This window comes from Rhipicephalus microplus, chromosome 7, assembly GCF_043290135.1.
Source record: "Rhipicephalus microplus isolate Deutch F79 chromosome 7, USDA_Rmic, whole genome shotgun sequence".
NCBI classification, from domain to species: Eukaryota; Metazoa; Arthropoda; class Arachnida; order Ixodida; family Ixodidae; genus Rhipicephalus; species Rhipicephalus microplus.
Window position 1 is genome coordinate 37,870,658 of NC_134706.1, and position 25,206 is coordinate 37,895,863.

A 25,206-nucleotide genomic window follows, 5' to 3' on the forward strand; every position below is an offset into this window, starting at 1 on the left:
CCGCTTTTCGACGCAAGTCTCGGAGGCCGTGCAAGAACTCTAATCGCGTTAGCCCTTGAGTTAGGTTTAACGCGGCCACTCGCCTAACCAACGCCCCCTATAGAAAGGAGGATGCGTTGGCCTAACGTATCGGGAAGTCGGTATGCGTTCTCTGCATTGTTCTGCGGCACCTCAACAGGTGCATATGCAAGTTTAAGTAGCCAAGTTCGTTTGAGTGTCACTGTACATTGTCGTCCTTCATGAAAGGGAAGACGCCAGCGCGTGGCCTGCTCTCGGCGACGGCTACCTTCATCCCCATCAAGTAAGCGCATCCGCTTTTGGCAGCTGTTATCAGAACGAAGCGGGACACTTATCTATAGCAGCACTCGTCCAACGGCCATGGCTCGTTTTTTGTTTGTTTGTTTGTTAATAGATGATGCGAGAACCCGACGTGCTTTCTGTGATTGTCGGTTCATGGTGCTGTATTCAGCCGCCACAGAGCGCAGGCCACGCGCTCGCGTGTCCCCTTTCATAAAGGACGATAGTGTACATTTCGTCCACCTTCCCTTAACGTTGGGTATGTGCTGACGTGTTCAGTGCGTCCACGCAGTCAAGAGCCCCATGACGTTTAAGCTCACTGCTTTTTCGAGTAACTCAATACATGTGCTCCGCCAATGTGGATATGTCCTCACGGTGGGCAAATCGACACTTTGTCTGTGTGCCTGTACACCAGGGATGAGTTCTATTTACTTTATTTGGGCCTTTGTATATGCAAAATCTCCACCGAAGGCTTTTTGTCATCAGCAGCCTTGTTTCATTTTAAAGGGACACTAGGGGGCAAATAACAATTCATGTCAGAGTAGAAGAGCAATGTTTGAGAACGTCAACTTTGTCGACAGTACCTCTCTATTAATGGAGAAATTAAGGCGCCAGAAGCAGGACATTTTGGAAGGATTTCAATCACGCAGAGAGTCCTGAATATAGTTGTGGCTGCTCAGACATCATTTGTCAAGCGAAAGTTTGCAAATAAAGTTTATTCAGCGCTCATTTGCAGTTTGCCCATTACTCCTAAAAAAATAGAAACCTTCAGCTGTACTTCACTTACAAGGTTATTTACAGGTCACATTACATCATGTGTAAACCAGAAGCACCACAAATGCTAATTAGAGAAGTGATTCAAGCTTGTATTCTTGTGTGGCAGAATTGAGAATGGCTATTAATGAGTCATTCACTTCAGTGCGGTACGTTGCTTCTTCAAAAACATTGCTCGTCGATACCTGCAAAAGAAAAAAAAAGGTCCGTTAAGTAAAGTAATCTGAAGTAAATAGTATTTCAAAAGGTGTTACAGTGTCTACAGATATTGAGAAATTCTTTAGTTCTAGCAAGATTACGGTTTAAACTCATGAAATCGTCCAAAAAGCAAAGTCCCTGGAGCCAACGCCTCGACAAATTCTCTCGTCTAAATAATAGCTCGCCTTCAAACATTGACCCCAGCAACATTTTTGAATTATTTCAATTCTGGAGTTCTGCGCGCGCCCACCGAAGTACACGTATGCTTTTTCGTTGTATTTCGCTAATATTTAGCTGCGCCCCTAGTGGCCCGGGTGACATCTTGTAAGAATGTCTTACAGATGCGTCTAACATTCGGCAAAAAAAAGGAAAACAAGGAGTTTAGAAGATGCAAGCCTACTTATACTTTAGATATAAATGTTCTGCAATGGTGAAGTTGAGGTAAGAGGCAACGAAAGCAAAAATAAATTTCAAAAAGCGATCACGGGGGTCTTTTATTAGTTTTGCACGATGCCGAATCCGTGTTGTCTGTTTAGCCAATGAACAGCAGATCACAAGAAAATGCAATTATCTTTAGAAACGCGACCACGATGGAAATCCTGAAAATGCAACAATATTAATTACTGCCACTTAGAGTGCACACTATCGCTTACCAAAGAAAACCCTATGTTCTCGAACAACCTTCGGCTAACTTCATTGCTTAGTTTTATCTTGGCCGAGAAAGCCGTCACACGAAGTTCTTCAACACCTGCAAATAAGCAACGGAAGCACAATGTGAACCACGCACCAAAACAAAGTTTTTATGCGTTAGGCCAGGATTCTGACGTTGGACAAGGCTCAATTTTTATGACACAGCTCGATTATCATCTTAGTACAACAAAATAGCATAGAGGCTTCCCTCGGTATCGAAATGTGGTAAAAAAAAATAAGGACGCCCGGTGTTTCAAAAAACGCAGCAAAAATTAGCTGTAGGACGTTCACTGATCTAACTTTATGGCTAAATTATAGTAGTGAACTAGAAGAGATGCAGTGGCACGACCAGCGGAGCGCACCCGGTTTCCCGGCGTCCCTTTACGGTCTGGACGGCCGCTAGGGTTGGTGGGGGCGCTGCTGCTCCTTTTGCTGCTGCTCCACACAGGTCCCTGTGGATAGCATTTTTGGATATCAAGGAAGCGTACGATAGCGTGGTTCAAGAGGAATTGTGGGGAATATTGGACACACTAGGCGTGGAACATGTAGTCACTAATTTTTTAAAGGATATCTATAAAGGTAACAAGGTAGTTATAAAGTGGGAAAAACAGGTATCCAAGCCTGCAGAGGTAAAACGGGGGTTAGGCAGGGGTGCCCCCTGTCACCCTTATTATTCATGATGTACCTACAAGGATTAGAGGCCAAATTAGAGGGAAGTGGACTGGGCTTCAGCCTCTCTTTAGTCAAACAAGGAAAACTCATTGATCAGGCACTACCAGCAATAATGTACACAGATGATATAGTGCTAATGGCCAACAACAAGGAAGATTTGCAGAGATTGATGGACATCTGCGGTAATGAGGGAGATAGGTTAGATTTTCAGTAAGGAAAAATCAGCAGTCATGATTTTCAATGACAACAAAGGTAGTGAGCTTAGAATACAGGAGGTCACGCTAGAGAAAACAGATAAATACAAATATCTGCGCGTATGGATAAGCAATGGGACCGAGTACCTGAGGGAACACGAAATATACGTGACGACGAAAGGTAACAGGAATGCAGCAGTGATGAAAAATAGGGCACTGTGGAATTACAATAGGTGTGATGTTGTGAGAGGAATATGGAAAGGGGTCATGGTTTCTGGGCTGACGTTCAGCAATGCGGTCTTGTGCATGAGATCAGAATTTCAAGCAAGATTAGAAATTAAGCAACGTGAAATAGGTAGGCTTGCTTTAGGAGCTCCCGGGAATACACCGAATCAGGGAGTACAAGGTGATATGGGATGGACATCATTTGAGGGCAGGGAAGCTAGCAGCAAGATAAAATTTGAGAAGCGATTGAGAGAAATGGGGGAGGGGCGTTGGGCTAGGAAGGTTTTCAGCTACTTGTACATGAAGAATGTCGATACAAAATGGAGGAAGCGAACCAGGAAGCTGACTGGTAAATACTTAGAAAACAGCAGGTGGCCAAACCAAAAAGAGCTATCGGTTAAGAAGAAAGTGAAAAAAACGGAGACTGACATGTGGAGAATGGGCATGATTAAGAAGTCCGCGCTAGAGATCTATCGAACTTTTAAGCAGGAAATTGCCAAGGAAAGGATCTATGATAATACTCGGGGTAGTTCTCTACTGTTTGAGGCCAGGACGGGAGTACTGCGAACCAAGACATATCGGGCCAAATACGAAGGGGTAGACACAGTATGCAGTGCGTGTGGAGAGGAAGAAGAAACTGCCGAATACTTGATAATGTTCTGTAAAGGGCTTCACCCTATAGTTCAGGATGATGGCGCAGAGTTTTTCAAAGCACTGGGATTTAGGGACAGCGAGGGCAAAATAGACTTTAAGCGGGTAGACTTAACTAGAAGGAGGTTATCTGATTGGTGGCTAAAGTCAAGGCACGAGTGAAAATTAAACCCTTCACTGCGAAGCACGATTCCTCAACTTCATTATTTATAGAAAAAAAAAGATAAATGTAATGGTTAGTTCACTAAGTATTACGGCTAGGTGGCGTTAGCCGCCGCCCGATCTAAAGGGTACAGCCACATCCATCCATCCATCCATACAGGGAGCCTTCATATGCGGGCCGCCTCAACGGAGGTGGCGCGCTCATAAAAGCACTGACTAACAACTGAATTTTATTTCGAAGGAACATACAGGTATATATATGCAGAACTTCCCATACGCATCAGATATCGTGCATCGCATATGCGAATCAGATATCGCACCGTTTAAACAAAATCGGCGAGAAATCAGAGGTGACTGTTCTTCTTTCTGCTCCCGATAAACGGTCGAAGCTGTGCGCGCGAACTCGTCCTGTGAATAAGGTCGAAGGCTGCAATATTAGGGATAGTAACCCAATCGCAGAGTGTGCTAAACGCTTGGTATATGACATACCCCTATACCCTGTAGAGCGGCATACGGGGGACAAACGGGAAAACGTCTCAATGTGCGTCCGCTATAGCAACGTAAAATAAAAATAAAGAAATGTAGAGATATATTTTTTGGCGCAGCATTGTTCCGAGTGTGGCTGCACTCAAATCTTCAGTGACACACTGTAATCACTAAAACGTCACGTGAGAAAAAAAAACAGGTTGATTATTGAAGGTATGACGATTGAAGAAAAGAAAAAGGGCGATTAGCAAGCCTTCTATAACGCTATCCACAAAGGGGCTTATCATTCTTGCGGCAAGCGAACTCGCCTGCACGCTTTTCTTAACTTTGAGTTAATGATTACGCGTTATCATGGTCAAAGGACGCTTTTCGACAGCATGCACTCGCGCATGGGCGATTCTGCACATCAATACACGTTCCTTCGAAATAAAATTCAGTTGTTAGTCAGCGCTTCTCTTTGTGTACTTCTTCTTCGCCCGTGTCAGTGAGCTACTATGGATCATTATGCGCACACGAAGGCTCTCTATTTTCATAGTGCGTTTGGCAACGGTATGGTGCGGATGGCTGCGTCCAACGTGTTCTCTGGTCCAGCGTGCTATCCAGCGTGCTATAGTAACGTTGACCCATTGCGCTTTAGTGCCCTAATTGTCGCGTGGATCATGAGCGCGCGTGCAGCCCGCGGCATGGCAAAGAGGTGGACCGAGTCGCACCAGTGCTTCGCCCCGGGTTGCCACACGGGCTGCCCGAACGGACCAAAAGCGTCGCTGTTCACCGCACCGAAGGACGGCGACCTCCGAAAGAAGTGGCAGCGGAACCTTCCCAGGAAAGATAAATCTTTCAGCATTTCTTCGGCAGTATATGCGAGCACCACTTTGAACCGCACTTCGTTCTGCGCATGTTCCCGTCACAAACGGCAAAGAAGTGCGGAACTTCGCTGCCGTTCATGGCGTGTGCGGATTCCCGAGAAGAATCCACACATCTACGTCGCAAAAAGGGCACAGGTGCAAACTTCGCAAAATCCAGACCCTCAAAAAGTTATTTTACATAACACAAAGTTTGGGTGCCGTTGATTTACCAGCACATTAACTACCAGAAGTGTGTAATTAGTGAGTAATTGCATGTGTAAGATTTGTGTGTGTAGATAGCAGCACCGATATCAAGATCTGCATTATTGCGCGACGAAAATCCGCGGCTAACTGTAGGCTGGCGTGCCATAGTAGTATGAAAAGTTGCAGTGGCGCCATCTCGTGGTATCTATGCGAAAACGTACCGCCTGTGCAAACGTTACTAACCTATAGTCTGGTAACGTTGACCTGTGCATGGCCTCCGAGATGGCAAGCGCGCAGCGAGTTTCTCTCCGGCCGTTCCAATCGCACGGAGAGCGCGTGTCTCCAGAGGTGGGCGCGGCCCGCTCTTTTCTCCGCACTGCGGCGCTCCTTCGTGTGGTCGAAAAGGCTGCCGCGCTGTTGGCGAAGCTTGCATGTGGCGCTTTTATATAACTTGGCGCTCATGTGGGAATGTCGGTCCAAGGTGTACGAGAGGCAAAGTCAATGCTTGGGCGTATACATTCTCAAATGGGCTTTTTTTGTTTACATTCGCGCACCCCCCCCCCCCCCATATCAGAGGATTTATAACTGCGATGCCTCTGCAAGAAATCTGGATGTGCTGGAAACTCGTTGTGCTTCGAAGTTTACAGGTTGTACAATATGGAAGGCGCTGGCGAAGAAAAAAAAACAGTCCGATCCACAAGCAAAGTCAGAAGAGTGGCGCGTTCTACGCTCACGAGTTACCCTCGATAAATATGGTTGCTTTCTCTTTCTTTTCATGGAACTAGCGCTGTTTTTCGTTGTTATTAGGAATCCGCCCATCGAGCCGCAGAAGCAGGATCCATGGGGGCGGGTGCAGGCGGTCGCCATGCGCCTAGACTAGCTATATTGAACGCCGCCGGTTCTGCAACGACCACAGGCTGGTTACAGGTACGTTTTGGTCACTTCTGGTCGCTGTTACGCCTGTGAGTCCACACTGAACGTCAATGCATCTGCAAAGGCAATCTGTGTCAGGGCCAGCGCTCGAGCCCGCCTGACGGGATCAACTCAACGACGTCATCAAGCGGCGGCGCCGGTCTGTCACGCAACGCACAGCGAGCTCCCTCAGCCCACGAGCCCGATGAAGCAATCGGCACCTTCCAGTCTGGCGAGTCTTACGCAATGCGTGGCAACGTCACTCGTCCTTGGGTGCAACTACGCGCAGCGGCTCCGGATTTGACGAGCATGACGCGGCCGAGCGGCGGGCCCTATTGGAGTATTTTGACATCACGGCCAGCGGTGCTTCTGGTTGGACGTTGGTGACTCAAAGGATTCACCCGGTGCCTATAAAAAAAGCCCTGCGGCGCGTCACCAGCAGTAGGCCTATGGGTCAGAGAAGCCTCTCGTTGCTTCAAGCCCTTTCGCTGTCGGCGCGGCCGGTGTCCTCGTAAAGGCCGTTTCACAGGACACAAAAAGTAGCGATTTTCAGGCTGTGAATTCAGTCGCAGCGAAAAAAAGGGCAGTTCGCTCCCGCCGCAGTGGTCCGCGGCGAGCTTCCAGCATGTCGGAAATTTTCGATCGCCGCGGCGGGAGCGATTTTTGTCGGGACCTGTCGAAATAGGGCTGGTCCGGCCAAGCCATCGAAATAGAGTCGGCGTGCTTGTTTTGGTAATGGCCGATGCTGTGCATTTTAAAATGAATTCAGACTTGAAAGTGTTCTTAAATGACAAAACAAGCAAGCCCTTAGTTACCGTCCACGGTAACTTCATGATATCATAATGCACATATTATTACACTACATTCGTGTCTGTCACAATGAGAGGTGGCAAGAACTCACCGATCCAGTCGCAGAGCAAAAATCGCGCACCGTTCGCGGTCCATGTGAAACGAAACCACCATTAGCGACGGTTGCGTACAGAGCGATTGGAGCGAACGCAACGATTTTTTTTCGCTGCAATCGCGGCATGTGAAACAGCCTTAAGCGGCGAGCTTCGTGGCGCCCTTCGTAACCTCGTCGGCGGTGCGCTTCGTAACAGCTGTCGGCCCCAGTGCCGAATATGTAACGCCTCTATTTCTATGCTGTACATAAACCTTGCTCTAACTCACCGTCGTCTCGTCCACTCGTCTATCAGCTCTGCGCAGAAGCAGTCGCGAGCTGAGTGACACACGCTACAAAACGACTGGTGACCTTGTCGGCGGAGTTCGGTGCAGTGGCGCCTTCGGAACTGTGTTGGCGCCTCGGCTTCGTAACATCGCCTATTCGCACTGTGACTTTTATGGTGTTCAGTGGATATGTTGGGATCGAAATTTTTGCTTGTGCAAGTACGCAACACGAGTTCAGAGTTTTATGTATCTGGTATGAAACACTGCAGTGTTACATTGCAGGCACAATTTGCACCTGTTTTTATTTAGTAGTGTACCTCGGCGAATACATAGTTTTCATTAGAAAGACGCCATTATGCTAAATGTGCAGCCCTTTAATTTGGATGCAGTCGAGAGTACAGTAAACGAACACGACACTGATATTGCCATTGTGCAACCAAAACATAATAAAAATTCAGATGCGAAAAAGGGGACGATTACAACTCAGACACTTTCCCTGTGAAAGACGTTGGGAGTGAATGTAGGTCGGCTAATCTAAGCCTTCTGCAATATTCCGGCAAAATTACTTCTCATGCACGTACCTTTTTTCAATGAAATGACCAGGGCACTTTTATCTAGAGCGTAACTGCGCTTCGGTTGACCACCTCATAAATATACGTACGCGATATAATAGTAAAATTGCGAGTCAAGATGGAAAAGCAATACGATTCAACGTTAGTAATTAGTCCACATTTCTCACATACACGTTTCTAGAAAGGAGGAATGCTAGAATGCCTCTATATTTATCAAATTGTGGTATTTAGCACCGAGACGCAACGCACCGTAATGAAAAAAAATACTGCCACAGAGGAATTGATACCTCCTTACAATTACTTATCAGAAAAATGCAACAGTTACTATGTTTTTCTTCGTAAATTTGACCAAAATAAATGCAGTAGCAGAAAAAAAACTGTCCTTCAATTCTGTCAGAATATCCTCGTGGCAATTCTTGCTCGAACGCAAAAAAAAAAAAAAAGTGTGCACGCAAGAATCCCGTGCACTCTGCTGTCTGCCGCGGTCTCCGCCGCCGTCGGAATCCGCGCCATCTCGCGGTAGGCGGGCGCGTGAGGCGATACTTGTTCATTTTGCTGGGGAGCGCGGTGATTGGGACGGCCGGAGGGAAACACACTGCGAGCCTGCTATCTCGGAAGCCATGCCTGTGCGTAGCTGTTCGTGCAACTACGTCTCTTCTAGTTCACTATAGGCTTAATTAACTGTTAGAACATATTTGGCGTTATGCAGAACTCACTCGCGAATAAGTGAAGGTTCTGAGAATTGGCCAAACACGCCCGGGACATGAATATGGCAAAACTGTGGCGAAACTCTACATATTTTTGACAAACAGATATAAAGTTATTTTATACTGGTAACACTTGAATGTGCGAGAGTAACGTCATTAAGCAGCTATTTTTATACTGCCTTGCAGTAAGCTGTTTTTGTACGGTGCATATTTAACGTAAGGCCAAATGCCCCCACAAGATGTAATTTAATACAGACAAGCCGCAGGTTTTGGACGCCAATGCCCGTGGTATACATATTACTTTGTCGATACATATACGAAAATTGCAATGGTTCGCTTCGGGTGCCGCTACTACTCATTCTTTCAGACAATCTCGATTTTTCAAGCAACCAAGTGTCAAGTGTTTTCATTTTTTCTGACGATAGCCCAGCTCTCCCAAAGTTTTCGCGCGATATACAACATCAGTGAGTTTTAACAACTAACAACGCAGTTTAATACAGTGCAATGTTTTCATTACAAAGTGTTCCAGCTTTGGGGCTCTTGGAATGCTTGCTTAAAAATACCCCTTCTTAGTAAAGGTTACCTCACACGACGCACTCGAAAGCGGCGGCAAACCTCGAAAAGTTACCCACCGTATCTCATCATCAGGTGAATCGCCTCTTTGCCGCGGCCTTTCCGACGTTGTGACGACTCTGCGGTCGGAAATGCGCATTAGAATGTTTCACGTGCTTCCATTTCCATAACAACAACGAGATCAACGCACCTGCAATCATAACCTCGATTTCCGCATCCCGTGGTCGGTCATGGTCGTTGAAGAACAAGTTTACGTCGCCGATCATCGCTTCTAAAAAAAAAAAAAAATGACAGCACTGTCAGTACTGCATCGAACTAAGGAGATAGAGCTGGGAGCTTCATACAAACCTACTTCATCCTTGCCCCTTTCGTAAGTTTCCCGATCCAAGATGATGAACGTACATTCTGAAAGGTCAGTAACATCTCCCTCATCAGTTGTTGCGACCTGCAGTTCACGGCTGTTTCCGCCAAGAGAAGGTAAACAACATCGTTATACTCAACTGTCTTCGTCTTCTAGCCACGACTTCTGCATTTCGTACTCTTGTTCCAAAGAGAGGGGTTCCGAAGCCGTCATCTCTTGCAAGTAGGGGTCCTTCATCCAGTCGTGATACCTGCGGCAGTTTCAACAAAGCGCGCGTCGTGAAAAGTTGTCGCCATAAACCTGCCTTTGAATTCGAACACGTACTTTGCGACGTGATGCTCTCGGTAAGGCACAAGGACCACGGTCTGGGACCAAACCTGGGTTGTCGCGTTAATCCGCATGTTTGTTTACGTTTTTCAGCGCGCTTCCGAAACACACGTGTGTTTTGGCACATTGTTTGCAGCCAGAAACAATCTTCGCCTATGACTTTGGAGAAACATTTTAAATACACAACATGGCGTTTATTAACCTTCACAACCAAAACTTGACGCTTGAGAAGTGCAACAAAAGCTTCTTTGCAACTAAATTTTATTCATTTTTGTTTTATAACAGCCTTTGATATTTGTGTAACTAATAAAAAATTATTACTGGAACGCACATTCAGGCAGCACAATATGCGATCGTGTTTTTCCTTGTTTGTTTAGTATAATATAACAATTTTTGGAACCGGAGACGTTGCTATTTATAAAACACTGTGTGAAGCACGCACTGATTGCCTTATGCATAGCGCCCGAGATTTCCAACGCGCAAGTTGTTTACTCTCAGAGGCTACGCTCGAACTGTTTTGTTTTCACTTTCACGTCCCACGTGGTTTCCCGCCAGCTCCGTGTCTTTCATGGCGTACCTTTTGGATGGCTGTATCGCAGTTGACAAGCAACTTCAAAAGCGCTGCACCGCTTGCGCTGCTATTCCGCATTCCGTGTAGACACTCGGTGAGCTCATAAGCGTTAAAGCGCCCCATTAGTGAAATAACACCAGTGCCGCATTCCAGCGGTGTCCTTGTGATGGTGTTGACTCTCGACTCCATCCTCTCTAGGCACTCCAAGGATGACTGCACAGATTCGCGAGGCGCTCCTGAAGCTTCACGCCTCGCAAAGACCGGACGAGGCGCTGACATTAGTCGAAGAAGTCGACCGCACCTGTCAAGATCAAGCCTTCTCCGATAAGGACGAAGGTTCGACTGCCTGTGTCATCGAAAATCGATCGACCGTGAACAGTCGCTGTTTACGCTGACGCTAGGGCTTGATATCTAAAAGAAAGAAAATGAATTAGTAAAGTTATTGAATGGCTGTTTTGTTTGACGCAGGTTACATAACCACCCTGCTTGTCAGCGACGAAAAGAGCCTAGTGGCCTACCTGAAAAAATCCATCGTCTACGAACAGGTGGGTCGATCGATCACTATTAACAACCGATCACATGCACTAGTACGTAAGTTTTATTCATAACAGTGGCACGGCCTATGAAAACGCCACAGTGGGAACTGGGTTACAGGTCACGTATCTCGATACGCTTCACTGAAAAGGTCGGAAACAGACAAAATCGAAGGTATGCAATTCGACATACGTGATATAAGTTGAGATGTATGATAGTACGACAGCAGCACTGCAAGTGGGGAACGAGAAACGAAGCTATTGATGAAATACAACATGTACCGCAAGCAAAGTGGTGTTCTAGTTTGCAGTTTCAGCTAAAGCATCGTGAACGTGCAAACTATCCCCGCATCTCCGAACGAGAAATGACTGGGATAAAACAGTTCTGTTCAGAGTAATGCGAATTTTAGTAAGCATACTAGATGCAGTGTGATTTCTCGTAGACTTGAATACAAATAAAAAAATGGTAAGGCTGCTTGAAAGTTTATGGAGTAACGTTAAACTGCAAGTTCTACACCTCACATTAATGGCTGAAAGTAGATGTGCGTATTAATAACAGGCTGTATTCGGGACACTTATAAATTAAAATTATCACACTTCCCAAAACACACAGCAAGGCAAAGAAAGATTGTTTACTGTTCCAAAAAGCTAGTTTTCCCGCGATGCATGTGGGCATTTTTTAAATGTGCACTGCGAGTCGTGTACACTAACGCTTGTGCACTTTGGAAACCGTCCGTCCTTTTTTGACTTGCTAGCTATACATCAGCTTTGCACGTTCTTGTTGTTTTACCGACATAAAAGAAAGGGCACTCTCTATTTCGCTTACAGTGTAAACGTTTCAGTGAATGGGATGCAGGAAAAAAGACGAGGAACTGAATTTCAATTCTTGTGTAATACTGCCAAGACGAGGTAGTTGGTATAAGTGCATAACTTTTTCTTTGAGCACACTGGCACATGGACAATGAAAAGAAATGACACCAGTGCTGCTATCAACTGAAGGCTTTGTTCAGAAAAGCAGAACACATATGCCGATGCTATCAACTGCTGCCCATGCGCACTATGTTGCAAAGTCCGGGGCTATCGCTTTATATCTGCTGTACTCATTATTCCCTTCAGCAACAACACTTCTTTTTCAGATATGTTGCGATAGCCCAGGACTACGCAACTAAAACGGTGTGCATGGGCGGCGGATGATAGCATTGGCATATATGTTCTGCTTTTCTGAATAAAGCCTTCAGTTGATAGCAGCACTGGTGTCGTTTCTTTTCATTGTCAGTGTGCACTAAAAAAAAGTTGTGCTTTCGATTCTTGTTCCTCGTCCTTCCACCTGCAGTCGTTCTTAGTTTGGGACCCTTGTCTTCAAAATATCTGTAAGCAACTTTTATGTTATGAACTGGCATTAAGAAACTTCAAACTTTACAGCAGCATGAGGCATTCTCAGGCATGCATACTGCCTGCACGCGTAGTTTGTGCGACGGCCGCGGCATTGGTGCAGTACATAAGATGGCTGAATCATATTTTGTCAATCGCACAACTTGTGCTTCAAAACGACCTCACTGCTACTTGTTTCAGCTGAAAGATGCCAAAGCAAAAGGACTACAGCTCCTCACCAGCTGGTTTGAAAAAGTTCCATCGCACCTCTTCAACCATGCGGTCGCTGTCAAGGTTTGTACCATTTCCAGGACTATGTTGAAGTCGCTGCTCGCTTACTTAGATACTCGGACGACTCTCTTGAACACTGGTGTTCTCAATTTGTTTGTGCTTGTCACGTCATTTGATTGCACAAAAAAATTTCAACTGACTCTGAACATTGTATTAATTTAGTTCTCGTTGATACTACACGTGGGTTCATGTGACTGGCTGTGTGCTGTATGTTGCTGCAGATAATCAGTGTTAGCTACACTACATTTGATGGCATTCAATGCCGAAAGTGAAAAAAAAAAACATCTTTTTATTTCTCGTAATGGTGCAGGGGCAACCAATATTGAACTTTTCCATGTAAGGCCTTACCCAAGAAGTCTTTTTTTTTTGGGGGGGGGGTTATATGTAGAAAAGCTAACTTTGGCAACTGGTAGTCGAGGTGAAGGCGTGTAAGGACTCTAGTATCACCCAAAAAGTTAAAGTATGAAAACATTTTGAGCTGTGTCAGAACTCCCTCAGCTCTCCCTTAGTTATGACCCTGTGTCTATGTGCTTCAAGTTTGTGATTCTACTATTTTTAAGAAAAAGCAAGTTATCGTTGAATGCATGTTAGACCTGTGTTTGATTTCACGATAATTATTTTGCTTCACCAAAATGTACACAAATGCTCATACTGTTAGTTAACTTTGTCATTAGTGTATGCTGGTTTGTAATAAATTACTGGCAGTGTGTTCAGCTCATCACTAGTGTGTCATGGTTTGCTCCTGAAGGTGGTGAGTAAAGTGGCAGTCAGAGTTTTTATCGCAATTTGCTGTTCCTTTAGCAGCTCGTGTTTGAATGAATGATACACTACTACAGCAGCATAAACGTAGCGACCTCCTTTTTCTTTTCCCCACTTCGCACAGGACGTCAGTACCCAGCTGGCATTCAGGGACAAGGCAGCCAAGGTGCGCTGTGCTGCTCTGGTCCTGCTATCAAAGGTGAGTCAGCTAATTTGTACCCCTCCTACCCTCAGTTTCACAATCGGGCCTTGTCTCCAAGCTTTTTTCTCTGAAGGGGTTTGAGGGGCAGCATGAGCCCGGGAGTAGAAGGCATGCAAACTGTCCTACAACTCCCGCGTGTGGTGTCATGGAAGAGTTTGCCTGAAAACTCTTCCCTGATGGGTGGGTGCTAGTGATTAAAGTAATTATGGGTAGGTACTGTAGGGAGTTATGTTATTATAGGCAAGTACTGGCAATTGATGTTATGAATGGCGACTAGTGATTTATGTTGGTATGAGGGCGGCGGGGGGTATGAGTGATTTATGTCGTTGTTGGTAGGTATTCATCACATCTTTGAAGGGACTCTAAAGTCAAATAACAATTTACGTGAGAGTGAAAGATGAATGTACGACAACCTCTGTAACGACAATATTATCAACAGCAGTGCCCTACTTACAGGGAAATTAAGAAAATGCACGTTAACACATGCGCTACGATAGGAAATTCTCAATATGATCCCAATGACGTCAGAAGAACCACGTACAAATAATCACTAACAATCGAACTAGCTGCACTAAATGTTTCCTGCATCAACAGATGCTTGTTCATTTCTGTTGGATTCACGGAAAAAAGAACCGCCGGACATTACTACGGGGAATGGCGCGAGTGGCTCTAAAGTTCAATTTTCACCTGGTTAAATTCGACAGGTTGTGCCATCTAGCGGGGCCCAGTTGAACTAAAATATGTCTGCCATCTCGCAGCCAATGGTGGGAAACTGATCAATGGCCGTTATTGCTGCTGTGGCTTCTGTTGCTTTCGGTCTGCTGCTACTAGTGTAGTATAGCCGAGCAACGTAGGTTGTGCTCGGCAATGGTGACGTGAGACGGTGTGGCGGGTAATTTGAAGTGTGCTAACCCGATGCGGACCACTAAAAGGTGATTTTATTTTAAAATAAGGGCTTCCTTAGCACAAAAGTAATGCTACGAGGTTTCTGGACCACTATTTCAACAATCATCATTGACTTAATAGTTGCTTTTAGTGTACCTTTAAAGGTGGGTTCTACCAGGGGTGCTATTCTGTAAGCGTTCTAGCATAGAATGTGGGAGAGGTTGATCAGAAGAACAAGAGGGAGCCGCACGTGATTGGTCAAAGCTTGTCTGACAGTCAAGACTCGACAATAACCATGGAATGTGCATAGATGTGCAGGAGGCCCCATTCTGTTGATAGAGTGGATGTAAAAGGTCTCAGGATGACTTGGATTGGATCGAAGCGTAAGCCTTAGAGCCCGGAGAAATTAGCCTGTTTTGGTGCCTGGCTTGCTCTAATATCATGCCAATAGTTCGGTAAAATCACCACTGAATGACTCGTCCAGTTGCGATGTCACCTAGTGTCCACTCATTACATTAACTCAATGTAATTGCTAAAGTCATCCCACTTTTCTATCTCAAGCTTTCAAAAACCATGCCCGCCAATATTGTTGTTCAGGTGTAATAATTTTGCATTTGTTGATGCAATGAAAGAATTTCTGAATTCTCTCAGCTCTCCTATTGGCTGTTTGCTCCCTCTCGTTCTTCTGTTCCACCCCTTCCCCATTATACGATAGAACCCTTACAACATACCACGCTAGTCTACATTGTTATAGGCGGGCGCTAGCGATTTACATTGTTAGGGCTGGGTCTTAGTGATTTATGTTTTTATGAGTGGATACTGGTGATTTATGTCATGATATGGCAGTGCCGGTCACTTTCTCGAGTGACAACAAAGTGCCTAATTAGCAGAATGCTGAAATAATCTTGGCAAATGTTTTTCATTCCAATCCTAGTGAAATCCACAGTTTCATTCTGGTCCCTGTGTTTTTTTTTTCTCCTTCACATTTATTGGCAGGTCTTGGAATCTTGTCAGGGCTTGGACGTCAGTGAAAAGCTGGATATTCGAGACCTGCTGGATCGATTCTTCATCTTGTTGTCGCAGCCATCAAAGATGACTCCCACAGGTATGCACTTACGATACTGATTAGCCTTGTCACTGCTCCTGGAGGATATCAAATTTTTGCAGATTTATTGTAGAGGGGTCATTCTATAATGTAGCCTATTTATGACTATCATAATGAAACTATGAACACCGTGGCTGAACGCGATGAGACCAAGCTTGTCGAGTAGTAGCAGCAACTAGGGTGTAAGGCAGGGCGACACAATCTTCTTAATGCTATTTACCGCGTGATTACAGGAGGTTTTCAGAAGCCTAGAATGGGAACAGTTAGGGATAAGAGTTAATGGAGAGTACCTTAGTAACCTGCGCTTTGCCGATGACATTGCATTGCTGAGTAACTCAGGGGACGAATTGCAACTCATGATTAAGGAGTTAGACAAAGAGAGCAGAAAGGTGGGTCTTAAAATTAATCTGCAGAAAACGAAATTAATATACAACAACCTCGGAAAAGAGCAGCTCTTCGAGATAGGTAATAGTGCACTTCAAGTTGTAAAAGACTACCTATATTTAGGGCAGGTAATAACCGCAGAGTCGAACCACGAGATTGAAGTAACTAGAAGAATGGGGTGGAGCACATTTGGCAAGCACTCTCAAATAATGACAGGTAGATTGCCACTATCCCTCAAGACGAAGGTATATAACAGCTGTATCTTGCTGGTACTTAGCTGCGGAGCAGAAACCTGGAGACTTACAAAGAGGGTTCAGCTTAAATTGAGGACGACGCAGCGAGCAATGGAAAGAAAAATGGTAGGTGTAACCTTAAAGGGCCACTCACCAGGCCCCATGCCGAATTTCAGTTAGACAGTGGAAGTTGTCGGGTGTCCATTGAGGAACGTTTTGCCGCAAAAATTTTTCGAATCGGTTCATTACGAGCGGAGAAAACAGGTTTTTTGAAGCGGCGCGAAACGAGGGTGAGAGGAGGCGAGCTGGAAATCCTTGCCACTCCTCCGCGTAGCCTTCGCAAAGCAAATCTCTTCCCCCTCTTCCCCACCCTCTCTGGCATCCGACCAAGAGGGGACGTGCACATGACGTGCCCAAACAAGTCTAACCCCCGAGCACGCGAGCGGCGTTGCTTTGTTGAACAACATTATTTTGTGGTCTTCTGCCTATTTTTGCGGGATAGTTTGGAAACGCTGGCTTAGACGCGGTAGAGTAGATGAGCACAATCAGTGCGCGAACGCGTAGCAGCGTTGCACGGTTGTCGTCTGCTTAATGCGCTGACCGCGGGGACACGAACGCATGTTAAACGCTGGCACATTAGCCCTACATCTCGTAGAATTTCACGGGAACAAATGGAAGAAAAACGCTCACAATTTTTGATTGCGTCTCATTATTTATTTCAAGTTTTATTAATTTCTTAAAGCAACAAGTACATAAACTACGCATGTTGTGTTAAATAATTTTAGACATGTCGCGTGGTATACTGTTGACAACGTCGGAGCAGACTCGTCTACGTAGAGGGCCAACATCACTGCATTGCCGTGTGCGTAGGGCCATTCCTACGCCTAGGTCGTGCCCTCATTCTCTACGTGTGTGCCGGCAGAGGGGAGGGGGAGCAGCTTTCATCTTGAAATTTGACCCATTTCCGCGGCACGTAGCGTTGCAATGTTTGACAGACGCGATTGTGAATGCCTCGTCTACGCATTGCGCTTGTCAGCTCAAAATCGTCAAACCTGGTGAGTGGCCATTTAAGAGACAAGAAGAGAGCAGAGTGGATTAGGGTACAAACGGGGGTTAAGGATATCATAGTTGAAATCAAGAAGAGGAATTGGACTGGGGCCGGGCATGTAGCACGTAGACAGGATAACCGCTGGTCATTAATGATAACTAACTGGATTCCCAGTGAAGGCAAGTGGGTTAAGGGGAGACAAAAGGTTAGGTGAGCAGATGAGATTAAAAAGTTTGCGGGCATAAATTGGCAGCAGCAAGCACGGGACCGGGTTAACTGGCGGAACATGGGAGCGGCCTTTGTCCTGCAGTGGACATAGTCAGGCTGCTGCTGATGATGATGATGAAGAACACGGAAAGCATGTGTCCTGCGCCACGAGCAGTGACATTTCTCTTCGTACTGATGGCGCTGGGGTTACAAGACTGTAGTTGAGGTCTCGAGCCACATTGCTCACGCCAAACAACACACAGGCATGCACAAACAGAACAAATCGGTGCTGTGCATGTTTGTTGCTATGATGATGCACATGTGAGGAGGAGGAAATTTACATTCAGTTTCAAGCTCAAATTAATGTACAAATATGAGTCTATACCAGGAGGAGTAGAGCTGTTGCCAGGAATGGAACGGCTGCACCATTGTGTGCCAAACTTGTTTACTTGTGCCACCCTGGCTGAACCTACCCTGTTGCGCCAAACTCGTTTATCAGTGCCGTACTGGGCCGCAGCACGAGAATTAAGCCACAAGTTGCGACAGCCGTGAAATCTCGTGCTGGAAAACGTAGCTGCAACATCTGGTTTTCGGTTTTATCAGAACGGTTAAAGTTGCGGTTTCATAAAGATTGCGATGGCATGAGCAGCAGCTGCGAATTTTGATTCTGAGTCCATGGTCGCGATTGCTGGCGTGCACGCTTTCTCGGCAGAGATCAACATGAATGGCTCGTAAACCATTTTAATGGGCTGCGCTCTTAGCGCGAGAAGAATGTGTGAAAAGGGCATCTCTTCTTGGCGTGGCCATGTTATGTTGCTCCAGCGTTTTGTGGAGTTGCGCGATGTCGGATCCAAGGGGTTGGCTGCAAGCCTTACTTTGTGTCATAGCAATTGGTTGCTGTCACATTCATTGCTTTGCCCTTTCGGTGATAGTTTTTTTTTTAACTTGACAGCAACTATCGTAGAAGAAAAAAAAGAACGCCAGGACTGCGCGGGACGCACAGCACAGTCACAGCGAAAGCAGGAAGAGTGACCTTTCAGAGCCTTTTTGTAAACACTCTTTGGGTAACTGCTACAAGCACGCTTGCAGGGTACCCACAGTGCCATTAATTATGATAATTTCTGGGTAGAAGGCCGGCATTCCCTATGCTATCCTTCATCATTTTTCGGAGAAGCATGGTATCCGCTGAGCACTTGCAAGGAATTTTGTGCCAATTGTTCATACAGTGGCTGACGATTGTGAGGAATTATGCCTGAAGTGGGTATGCACCACGGTTAGTAGGTGACGAAGAACAAGCTTTTGCAATGGGTTCGAGCATTGGACGACCCACTCGTTACGCTATTCGCATTCTGTGACGCCTGGTTGTTGTTTTTTTTTCGCTGTGCTAAAACCCTTTATTACTCATATTAACGCAATTTCTTTCCCGACATCTAGCCTGCTTACGGCAAGTTTGCGAACAAGTCCTAAGAACCGGCATAGCGCAGCGGTAGAATACTGGGCTGGAACACAGCGGACCTGGTTCGAACCCCACTGTGTCCTTGGCGCCTTTTATTTACTGAGTTTTTTTTCTTAATTCATTAGATAGTGGTTACCAGAAACCGGCGGCGGCAGTGCGTCTGAGCCGTCTCATGATGTCGTAACAGCTTTTGCTGTAAAAAGGATGACAGTAATGATGCCATGGGTGTTCAAAAGATGGGGGTGGTGTCCAGTTCCCGGAAGAACCTAGTAAAGATGGGTGCAAGGAACTGCTTATTGAGCGCATGTGCATATTGTCATTCATTTCATTGCTGTGCTCCACTATATGGTTCCTATCGACTCGTCGGGTGAGGCTTGGACGTTCAGGTTTGAAAAATGGGCAGCTGTTCATAGCTTAAATAGTTATTGTCAGCGCAAGAGCAAAGCAATAAATGCAGTAGTGGCAAGTTGGGATGTTGTAAGGCTGTCAATTGACTCTTTTGTGTACAATTGTGCATGGCTGTGCAAAGAGCTCGTGGGAGAGTGCGATCACTTCAGTGAGAGCAACCCTTATGGCCTAGTATCTTCACGATGAGAGGGCAGCACGTAGATGTCTATACAAGCCACCCACAGATAGTTGTTCAGCTGTTGCTCGTGCGAGTGATCTCGGCCGTGCCGTGCCCTTACGAGCAAAATTCACAGTTGCTCCTCGAGGGACGCTTCCTCTCTTCAACCCCCTCAAGTTTTTTCAGGCTCATTCAAGACAGGCGAGGTGTTTCCTCTCTGCTTCGACCGCAGGCCTCCCAATTACAGTGATGTCATAGCATGCGCCCTCCGAGCGTCGGCGCCCCGACGCGGTAGTCTAGTGGTACTCGGCTGCTGACTTGCAGGTCGCGGGATCGAATACTGGCTGCGGCGGCTGCATTTCCGATGGAGGCGGCAATGTTGTAGGCCCGTGTGCTCGGATTTTGGTGCATGTTAAAGAGCCCCAGGTGGTCGAAATTTCCGGAGCCCTCCACCACGGGGTCTCTCATAACCATTTGGTGGTTTTGGGACATTAAACTCCACATATCAATCAATCAATCCGAGCATCGGAGATGGGGCAGCTTGATTCATCACTGCTTCAGCCGTGTTCGTCGCCTCCGCTCGCCCACTTTTACCCAGGTGTAGAACATACGATGTGCAGGTTGATGTTATCAGTTCGGACTTTATAACATGACATGATGGTGACAGCAATAAGCCACCGAGAGGTGTCCACATAATTACTATCAGAATAATAAGGCTATTGCACAATTTAGCTTAGTGGTTGGGAAATTGGACAAATGTTGCTTTACAAGTGCTGTGAAACGAGGCTACATCTGCTCTCAACTCAGACTGCTCCTAATTTACTCGAATAGGCCTGCTACAAGAGACCTTCGCCTGCTTCAAGGACTGCTTCCAAACCTTTGGGCCCTGTTCCACACCTGTATTGTTTTGACCACATGTGGTCTGAAAAGTCTTAACACTGCAAAAAGACGAAAGGAGCAGATTTAGATAGACGAATCGTCATCAACCTATAATTGGTTGTCCTTTTTTTGCATGTAATCTCATTGTCATCACATCCTTCCGGCCAGATAAATGAGCTCTGTCTTGTTGTTGCTCTTTGCAGTGAAGGTTGAAGTGCTGTGTGTCATGGGCGTCATCGCCGAGCATCACCCGGCGGCGGCTAATCCATACAGCGACAAACTCCTTTCTCTATACCTGGGAGAACTGAAGATGTTAAGAGTGAGTGTCTCTGTGGCTGAATGGCTTTGAAATTTCACTGCTAGGGACGAGGACATAAATTCAATTCCTGGCCATAGTGGCCACTTTCGTACGAGGGAAAAAATGCGAGAAAGCCCCTGTGCCTAAATCTGGGTGTTCATTGAAGAGTAGCAGGTGATTGAAATCAGTGTTTGGTTTTGCCTACTATGGCAAGCTTCGTAGTTGTATCATGGTGTAATGAACCCCTGAATTTACTTCTACAGCAATGCTGCACCATTTGACTACAGTGCATGTATGGAAAAGAGTCTCGTTCGTCATACATATTTTGATGACAGACAACTACGCTTGTGAGGCTGTCTGCCAACAGCACTTTCTTCTCGCAGAAATCAGGAGAAGGGAAGGAAAGGACGACTTTAGCCGGTTGCCTTCAAGGCTTGGCTGGCTACCTGCACAGCTTTGGCACTGGCTTTGACACAGGTATGGTGCCACTTTGCCACCACTCATTGATTCATGGGCTAAAGCTCTCAGCAGAGCGCAAACTAGCCAGTGTAACTGCCAACAGCGGAGGACTGACTTCTGCCCATTTTTGTCTGCTTGAACATTATTTTTTATAGTAGCAGCAGTTTGAGTCACCTGTGTCTTTTTGTTGTAAAAACACTTACCACATTATCAGAAGCTGGACCGGCACATATCATTGCAGGTATCTTCACTATGGTGTACCCCCTAGCCCACATCGCTCCGAGATATATACAGTTTTAAAAGTCTGTAATCAAAACTTCTATTGTGCTTTTTCTTCTACTTTTCTTGACTGTTTGCATGTTGGGCTGCAACCACAGCTGACCCAGCCCTCCCATCATACAGGCACCACTTAGCAGCAGATATTTAGGTTCTGTAAACTGAACTTCATAAACTCTGGTGTGTCCTTGTTATGTTTCTTTTTTTCCAGAACCTGATGACTACTTCCTTCTATTCTCATTTGTGAAGAAGGCATTAGTGCCGAGCCCTTCAACGACACGTTACGACGTTCCCAGAGGTGAGGGAGCTTTTCTTTGCCCGTTGAGTCGACGTCCAATCAAATGTGTGCACACCTTGAAGGGGTCGGGAACTACCCTTCGAATCCGGTGAAAGCGAATCCGGCGAAAAGTAGACTCTTTTAAAAACGCTGCCAAATCTCACAGCTGCTCACAGCAAGGAGAGTTTTGAAGCACAGCACAAAGTTGCCATTTTCTTAGGTGTGCTCCTCTTATGCATACGCGTGTGCTCATTCTTTTCGGAGCTGCTGGCTTATGCTATTTGACGTCGAACAATAGGTGGCGTGCTATTGGCCAATGGCCGACAAATAATGAGTGGAGTTCGCATCAGATGCAGTTTTTACCATTAGCAGCACATTCCATAATCTGCCCCCATTACATAGTAGCCACACTAGGGCCTACAAGAATTCCAACATGGCAGAGTGCTTCATCACGCTGACACATGCTGATATCACTTCTTGCCCCTGTGTCATTCTTCATAGTGTAGCTAGCTTCCAGCGCACTTACCAAGACAAGCGAATAGAGGTCGTGCTTAGCATAGAGTTTTTTAAATATACACTAGAGGGAACTCTGGCGCTAGTGTCTGGGGGAGCTGCAACGCACGGCACTTCAGCAAGCATGGGAATGATGGGTGGTACACGGATTTGTCTAATATTCGTACTTCTGGCTCGGTTTGTCGTGTGACCTGAACCTGCTTTGTCCAGAAACGACAGTCGGCAAGTGCTCAGCAGTTGCACTTCACCACCTTATTCTTTTAGGCTTACAATTTCAAATCAGGTCACGAAGTTCAAAACGCCTCATTTTTTCCTTCAAAACAAAACAGAAACACAGCATTAAATGAAGCTACAAGTGCGATTCGCTGCCCGCAAGTGAGAAGACTAGGCAAATTCATGTAGTACTACCCATAATTCCCTTGGCTGCTGAACCATCGCAGTGCCAGAGTCCCCTCTAGTTAATTTTAAGAAACACTATGGTGCTTAGAACGTGTGACACACCCTGTAACTCCATTCGTTCTTGATTGAACTCAGAATCTGCGGTCATTCGATGATTACTTGAAAAAAAAAAACTAGTGTAGCAATTAGTGTAGTCTGAAATCCTGCCTTAAATGCAGCTCCAGTACTGTGAAGCGTGAGGAAGTTCGTAGCATGGGCACTAGGCTCGTGCAAATAGTGGATTTTTAGATTTGAAGTGAATTTCAAGCGAATAAAGATTCTGGTAGAATGATTTCTAATCGCATTCGAATAGTAAATATATTGCATATGTACTATTACAAAGAAAAATGAGCATATTTGTCATGACCTAAATACCTGTGCAACGTATATATTACTTTTTAATTTGAACAAGGGCTGTTTAAATGTCATTCTTCTTGCTTCAAAGGAAGTGAAAACAGTTTTAAATAGTAGCAGGATTTGACTTTTGGTAGAATGCAAGTGATAACTTCGAAAGTATTTTACCCTTTAAAATTTGCTATACCTAGGACATGCAAGTTGGTACACAAGCTTTTAAACTTAAAAAATGAATCAATAAGAATGTAATATCTTCATTTAACATTGAAGCGTAGCTTCGTGCCAGTGCGAATTCCCCCTAAATACGTGTTTTCACAGCTTGCATTCGAATATTCACACAAGCCTAATGGACACCCATCAATTCTCATTTGTAAAGTTTACATTGCTTCATTTATGAAACCGTTGGCATTGTTGGCAGTGGCAGCCTCTGTTCTGCAATGCAGGTAGCAGCCGCATATTTTCAAAGCATTTTTAGTGATTAGGTTAATTAGTATGATTACTTCTTGGTTATTCCTAATAATTATATTATTTCAGACATTGTTTGCTCATTTTAATCTGGTTTTGAGAATTGTTAGCTTTGTTGTAAGCCTATACCGAGTACTTGATCGGGAGAATAATCAATCCACATGTGATTTACGGACAACTAGCCAGGCCCCTAGTGTTACACACCTTAAAGAAGCACGAGAGCGCTTTAACAAACACATCATTAAAGACAGCACTATATTACCTGGCTGAGACAATCGTTGTCAAGTGGTTCCCACTGTAATCTTTCGGTGTCCGTTGTTCTTTGGCCAGCTGCCTTGATCCTGCTGTCCAAGCACGCAGCCCTCTTTGGCCAGCTGCTGTTGGACGAGCACAAGTCTCTGTACAAGCAGATTGGCTACTGGAGTCACCACGGCAACCGGGAAATGAAGGTCTTGGGAGTGGCGGCTCTGGAGTCGTTTCTGCGAGAGGTGACTGTTGGTTCCTCAAAGGTCGCTTGCACTGATGTTGCTTGTCTTTATATTTATTTATTTATTTTTTATTTATACTGCAATCTCAGAATATAGCAGCTGTGAACAAAAAGAACATGGTTTGCTGCAAAAAGCGCTATGATGTGTGCACAAAAAATACATGAAGCGGAAAAGGCAAAAAGTATGTATGCGCATATAGTGAATTACGGGTTAAAAGCAAATACCAAGTGAATGGTAGCTTTTTGGAATGATTAATTTAAATTGAATAGTATATATATCGCAAAATACAAAGAAAATTTTTCATAATTGTTATGACCCAGCCAACCTGCACAATAATTTCTAAAATTGAAACAAAGCAGTTGCAAATAAAATTCGTTTTGGTTCAAGGTGGAGTGAAAGCAGTGTTGAATAGCAGCACGATTTGACTGGTGGCAGCTCACTTTTTTTGATGAGTTGAGTAACCGAGGTAAGAATTATTCGCTCAAACCTCGGCATAATAAACCCAGATATAACAAAAGTATTGGCTATAACGGAGTAAGTGAAGAATTGTCTTGCGGTAGTTGTAGTGTGAGGAGTATACTTTCATGATGAATTTTCAAGTGTAGCGAACCAATTTTTTAAAAATATGCAGCTTCGTTGCAATGAGGTTTGAGGGTATATGTAATGCGCTACTTAAGTTGTATTCTTGCCACTCTGCTGATGCTTGTTTCGGCGTATGGTGATGAGATCGATCCCGGCCACAGCGGTCGCGTTTCAACGGAGGCAAAAAGCTAGAGGTCCATGTTCTGCGTACTATTTGATGTGACTGTTTGTTAAAGTGTACCAAATGATGGAAATTTCCAGAGCCCTCCACTATGGTTTGCCTCATAAGGATGTCATATTTTTGGCTTGCAAAAGCTCTGATATCATTATGCTTTTGTGGATGGGTTCCAAGTTGGCACAGCGTGTCCAACTTATATTTGTTCTCGTGGGCTTCTCACCTGCTTCATTTCTTAGTTTCATGCGGATTTTCTGTTTTCTGACGTTTTTTTACATGGTGCCTCGAACATAGATAATATTGAAAACAGCAACAAATATCGAGTCACCGTGAAGTTAATACCATTTCACGCGCTTGGCTGGCAGCAGTATTGTA

The 25,206-nt window shown here is 45.3% G+C and overlaps 2 protein-coding genes across 4 annotated transcripts in view; one reads left to right on the plus strand and one right to left on the minus strand.

Moving 5' to 3' along the window:
* Nucleotides 1-994: 994 nt before the first annotated feature.
* On the minus strand, nucleotides 995-10,159 carry Mnat9 (microtubule-associated Nat9). Of its 2 annotated transcripts, XM_037431154.2 has the most exons (7): nucleotides 10,015-10,159; nucleotides 9,831-9,940; nucleotides 9,678-9,734; nucleotides 9,520-9,600; nucleotides 9,389-9,448; nucleotides 1,923-2,017; nucleotides 995-1,256 (listed from the first exon to the last, which is right to left on the minus strand). In XM_037431154.2, exons 1-7 carry the CDS (start codon nucleotides 10,089-10,091, stop codon nucleotides 1,143-1,145), a joined length of 594 nt encoding a protein of 197 aa, XP_037287051.1. In that variant the 5' UTR covers nucleotides 10,092-10,159; the 3' UTR covers nucleotides 995-1,142. The 2 variants fall into 2 exon arrangements, with proteins under 2 accessions (XP_037287051.1, XP_037287052.1); XM_037431155.2 differs by lacking the exon at nucleotides 9,389-9,448.
* Nucleotides 10,160-10,563: 404 nt separating this feature from the next.
* Nucleotides 10,564-25,206, plus strand: part of LOC119180381 (DNA-dependent protein kinase catalytic subunit) — a 231,258-nt gene continuing 216,615 nt past the window's right edge. For both annotated transcript variants that reach the window (XM_075869063.1, XM_075869064.1), the window contains exons 1-10: nucleotides 10,564-10,682; nucleotides 10,787-10,924; nucleotides 11,057-11,133; nucleotides 12,694-12,786; nucleotides 13,667-13,741; nucleotides 15,626-15,734; nucleotides 20,710-20,825; nucleotides 21,188-21,281; nucleotides 21,751-21,837; nucleotides 23,917-24,074. In XM_075869063.1, coding sequence (XP_075725178.1) covers nucleotides 10,798-10,924; nucleotides 11,057-11,133; nucleotides 12,694-12,786; nucleotides 13,667-13,741; nucleotides 15,626-15,734; nucleotides 20,710-20,825; nucleotides 21,188-21,281; nucleotides 21,751-21,837; nucleotides 23,917-24,074 — 936 coding nt within the window. In that variant the 5' untranslated portion in view covers nucleotides 10,564-10,682; nucleotides 10,787-10,797. The remainder of the gene's footprint in view (nucleotides 10,683-10,786; nucleotides 10,925-11,056; nucleotides 11,134-12,693; nucleotides 12,787-13,666; nucleotides 13,742-15,625; nucleotides 15,735-20,709; nucleotides 20,826-21,187; nucleotides 21,282-21,750; nucleotides 21,838-23,916; nucleotides 24,075-25,206) is intronic.

Bases quoted from the DNA above. Each gene is read 5' to 3' on its own strand.
- Mnat9 (XM_037431154.2), bottom strand. From the start codon at position 10,091: ATGCGGATTAACGCGACAACCCAGGTTTGGTCCCAGACCGTGGTCCTT. The intron at 9,601-9,677 runs GTTTGTATGAAG...TTTTTTTTTTAG, and splicing joins AAGGGGCAAGGATGAAGTAG to AAGCGATGATCGGCGACGTA. The intron at 9,449-9,519 runs GTGCGTTGATCT...TTCCGACCGCAG, and splicing joins AATCGAGGTTATGATTGCAG to AGTCGTCACAACGTCGGAAA.